The sequence below is a fragment of the Montipora capricornis genome, chromosome 10 (genome assembly GCF_036669925.1).
Source record: "Montipora capricornis isolate CH-2021 chromosome 10, ASM3666992v2, whole genome shotgun sequence".
In the NCBI taxonomy this organism is placed as follows: domain Eukaryota; kingdom Metazoa; phylum Cnidaria; class Anthozoa; order Scleractinia; family Acroporidae; genus Montipora; species Montipora capricornis.
Window position 1 is genome coordinate 8569282 of NC_090892.1, and position 5000 is coordinate 8574281.

General features: G+C 42.5%; 3 protein-coding genes across 3 annotated transcripts in view; 1 reads left to right on the top strand and 2 right to left on the bottom strand.

The window, feature by feature from the left end:
• LOC138019290 (beta-2 adrenergic receptor-like) overlaps positions 1 to 5000 on the top strand; it is a 52384-nt gene that overhangs the window by 15605 nt on the left and 31779 nt on the right. The window lies entirely within an intron of this gene.
• Positions 916 to 1875, bottom strand: LOC138020231 (uncharacterized). Its single transcript, XM_068867245.1, has one exon. It carries the CDS (start codon positions 1873 to 1875, stop codon positions 916 to 918), a length of 960 nt encoding a protein of 319 aa, XP_068723346.1.
• Positions 2693 to 3838, bottom strand: LOC138022085 (uncharacterized). Its single transcript, XM_068869104.1, has one exon. The coding sequence runs from the start codon at positions 3836 to 3838 to the stop codon at positions 2693 to 2695; it is 1146 nt and encodes a 381-aa protein (XP_068725205.1).

Consider the following 5000-nt stretch of genomic DNA (forward strand, 5'->3'; position numbering starts at 1 on the left):
CCCACTTTCTGTGCAAAAGATTTTTTTACATGGTCTACATGCATTGCCCATGTAAGCCTATTGTCAATGATTAATCCCAAACAAGTAGTGTGATTCACAACATTAATAAAATTATTTCCAAAGTAGATTGGAGGAACTGGACCAATGAAGCCCGTTTTACTAAGGATCATAACTTCAGACTTTACAGGATGAATACAAAGTTTATTCATTGTACTCCAAAGCAGAAATTGCTCGAGAATGTTATTTAATTGTGAGCAAACCTGATCAAAGTTCTTCCCCACACAATATAATGTTGTGTCGTCTGCATACATAAACACATCTCCAGATGTAATAGCATTAGGGAGGTCATTGACGTAGATAGTATAAAGCCTTGGACCCAGGAAGGATCCTTGGGGAACACCATATTTTACTTCATCCAGATTAGAAGGGTGGCCATTTACCACAGTGTATTGAAATCTATCTTTTAAATAATCCATCAGCCACTCGTGGAGATTCCACTTAATCCAATAGCTTGGAGTTTTAATGACAAGATGTTGTGTGAGATGCTATCAAAAGCTTTCTTAAAGTCAACAAATATTGCACCCACAATCATACCTTTATCCATATTCATCTTCCAGGTATCTGTCATTTTTAATAACATGCCTTGTGATGATAGACCTTTTGTAAACCCCCACTGTGAAGGGCCTTTTAGAGAGGAGTTACTGAGGTGCTCATCAATTATGTTACAAACCTGATGTTCAAGTAATTTACTTGGAATACACAGCAAAGATATAGGTCTGTAGTTGGCAATGTCAGTTCTAACTCCCTTTTTAAAGATAGGGGTAACCTTTGCTCTTTTCCATGAAATGGGAACAGTTCTTGTGACAAAGCTGCGCTTGAAGATATTTTCCAAGCCATTAATGATTGCAGGGCCGGCTATAGAAATAATTGTACTTGATATACCATCAGAGCCTGCTGCTTTGTTACTTTGATATTCTTAAGACTTTTGAGGATATTTTCAGAATCCAGAACCAAAGAGTTGCAGGAAGGTGCCGAGACTCTATAAATATGTTGTATATCGGTTTGGTTTGGGATGTTAGGGAAGTTTTCTGCGACATCTCTGCCAATATTTACAAAATATTGCTTAAATAAGTCAGCCTTCATGTCATCATCCAAAACCTCCAAGCTGTTTTCATCTTTGACTGGTCCAACTGTAGCTGGATTCTGGTCTACATCCGGTGAGAGTTCCTTGAACTTTGCTACCTGACAACGTGAAATGTAATCGGCGCGAATATTGTAAAACCCGGGAATGTGTTTTGCGTGAAATAATACATTGTGTCTGAGGCAACTTAGCACTAAATCCCTGATCAACACCATAATACTCTGATGTTTGGACGTCTGCTTATTGATTATGTCAACAACGGCAGCGTTATCAGTAAAGAATATTACACTCTTATCAGCCATTAAATGTCCCCAAATGTGTATCGCAAGGACAATAGGAAATAACTCTAAAACTGCAATGTTATAAGATTTCCACGTAACCGGCCATTCGCCGCCGAACCAGTGCTTACCAAAGACAGCCCCGAAGCCTATTGAGCCCGCTGCATCGGTATAAAGCTCAAGGGTATGCGACGTTTCCCATGTGTCTTCGAGGAAAAATGATTTACCGTTGAACTCGTCTAAAAACCGCATCCACAAAAGGAGATCCTGTTTCGAGCCTTTACATAAACGAATATGGTGGTGTGGCTGTCGGACGCCCTTGGTAAGATCGATCAGGCGACGAAGAAAAGCACGGCCCGGGACAATAACTTGACAAGTGAAATTTAGTAAGCCTATCAAAGATTGAAGTTCTTTTAGCTTCACTGTGCGACGTTTATAAAAATTGTGCAAGAGCATGAGGCATTTTTGAAGCTTTTCATCAGGTAGACGCGCTTCTCTTCTCACTGAATCAAGGGTAATGCCTGCAAATTGCAATACTGTGTCAGGGCCTACGGTTTTATCCGGAGCAAGAGGTACTCCTAGATGATGGCATAAAGAAATAAACTTGCCCAAGTTGGGGCCTCTTTGGTTTTAGCAATAAACAAAAAATCGTCTAATATGTGCAAAACAGATGAGGCACCCAGGTGATGAATAGACAACCACTCCAATGCGGTACTAAAAGCTTCAAAAATGTTGCATGAAGAAGAAAGACCTATGGGGAGGCACCGGTCAAAGTAATACAAGTTATCGAACTTCATACCTGGCAAGGAATAGTCGGCAGGATGAATTGGTATAATACGAAAAGCCGACTTGATGTCGGTTTTAGCCAAAAAAACAACCTTCCCCGGTGGCTTTAATGGCTGTGATCGCATCACTAACGGATGCGTATTTGACAGAGGAACAATAGTCAGGAATAGCATCATTAACCGAATTTCCTTTGGGATAGGATAAATGATGAATCAAACGAAATTCAGATGGGTCTTTCTTGGGTACAACGCCCAAGGGAGACGTACGAAAGTTCGCAAAAGGGGGAGTTTTAAAAGGACCCACAATTCGGCCTGCGTCGCATTCCTTGCGCAATTTCATTCTAGCAATTTCCGGTTGGGCGAGGACACTTTTGAGATTAGGAGATTGAAAAGGAAGCCGATCACCAACAAAATTAACACGAAAGCCACAACGGAAACCATCGACAAAAAAATGCTTTTTGTTTTGCTCATAACAGTGTAAGAGGCATTCAAGACTGTCCATTCTTACGGGGGTTACTGGCGGGCTGTGAAGGGCCTGATACTTGAGTAGAGTTTCCTTTTGGTTTAAATCCACTATACCGCTGTTGAGGGGTTTGTACTGAGCATTGAATTGCTGGGTGCTTTGCTCCACATTTATAGCAGACGTGTTCGAACTGACACCCTTGGCAGTGTTTTCCGGCATGAAATGTCCAACACATGCCTCGTGGGAAAAAATTCGAACGAAAACGCTGGCGTGTCGAGGTTTGGGGCTTATTGGGGATCGACTGTGATCTCCGAAAATTAGCTGAGACCCTCAACCAAAGTTCCCAATGTATTTGATCCCATGGAAACTTATCGGGTGCAGATTGCCTCAGATAACGAAATTGTTCGTCATACCAAAGCCAATCCCCGTTCGACAAAGCAATGTCACGGACTACCTCGTAATACTTCATCAACTGCGGGGTTTCACTCTGGTATCGCTCAGTATAGACCGAGACAAAAATGTTAAAAGCCGAAACCCACTGTTGTATGTTGGAAACCTTCTTTGTTGCGTGATACGGCTCAAGGGTCAGCCGCGGCTGCTTTGATAGCCCAGAGGAGGGGGTCATCGATAACGCATACTTATCGATTTGAGGGGTGGATGCTAATAAGGCCCCAAATTCCACATATTCGTTAGCCCAGATTTTAGCTTTAATTTTGGAACCCACCCGGGAACTAAGATTTACTGACACGCTAGTAAAAATGTGTTTAGGTTGCACATTGTCGGGACCCAGAAGCAGAGAATCATTTCTTGTACCTGCACCGGTGAGGCTACTGACATGGCCGCTCACAGCTGAAGTGACGCTATCTGAAGACAGGTCGGCTTGAGACTGGTCTGCTAATGTGGTTTCAATGGACGTGCTGTCCTCAAACGTGTTTTGTCTCAAGATCTCGGTGAGACTGTCCTTAGATAATGCTGTTTTCACCGCTTCCGAGATGGCCGACGATATGGTGGCGGAGAGAGCGTTTACGTCTAAGGAGACCAAACCGGGGTTGTTATTAGTTTGTTCGGGGAGAGGTGGGACCGTTGCAGTCAGCTCTGATGTCCGCACTCGCTTAGAACGTGTTTGGCGGCCTGTCCTTGATGGTTGTGCCGGACGCTTCCTAGGAGGCATGACTTATCGATAACAGATAAAATTAGGTAATTAAATACCATGGAATGCTGTTTGATTTCGAAAGAAAATTGATAAGAAGGAATACGGCGTAATATGACAAGATGAAATTCCATCCTAAATTTTTGGTCACAGTTGAGGTGGGGCAGTTCCACAGGTTTTCCTTAAATCTGGTTTATGAGCAATGATATGTAACCGGATGAAAAAGAGAAAAAGAGAAAAAAGCCAAGTTCCCAAAAACAATGCATTACCGCCTGTGCCGAGTGCATTGAACCACTCGTAAAGAGGCGGTCAAAGAATTGTACACTCATATGGCAGGAGTAAGCACATAATAAATTATCGCCAAAGCCATAAATGCACGTTGGACGTGCCAACCATGGTTCAAAGGAACCGAACAAGCACAGCCATTGCTCGTGGGAGTAAAACCCAACGGCAAACAACAAACAGGGGCTGTTAAAACAAACAACAACTGACAATTCGGCTTGGCTTAAAACAAAACGGAACTGGCAAATCTTAAGACAGTAAAATAAAAAACCATAAAATGCCTGGGCAAGGTGAGCAGTATAGATAAGAAGTTGTTTCAAATTTGTTACATAGCTTAAATTTGCCCAATGTGCGGCTATAACGATTGTAGGCAACGTAGAACTGCCCCCCTCAAACTACGATAGAGCTTGTACTGACCAATGCCGTTTAAATGTATCCCGTCATGGGCCATAAAATTAGTTTTTGCTCTCCAAAACCCTTTATGGCTCCAGAACATTGCATAGGGGATGGGCTCTAGCACTACTTTTAAATACCGATTTAAGAGGATTACGTTCTTGTTAAAGGTAGGAGCCCCCGTTCGATAAATAGTTTGACAGACACATACACATATGACTTAAATCGAATCATGGAGGGACCTGGTAAGGTCTTCAATTGCTGAGCCAACGTTCACCGGAGAAAGATGGCTTAAGTCGTTAGTTTCTAGCTGTAAGATAACTATGTCAAGCTTAAACTGTGCAACCACAGAAAGATCAAATTGAACAGTCTTAAGGACTGTTCTTCCCCCGACTCCGTGCCATTTTAACTCTATGTCTTCGAGAATATTCAAGTTAGCATCGAGAGCAGCATTCCGCCCATGCAATGTATTCGCGTAAACGGCGAATAAGGAATGGCCAAGTATCAA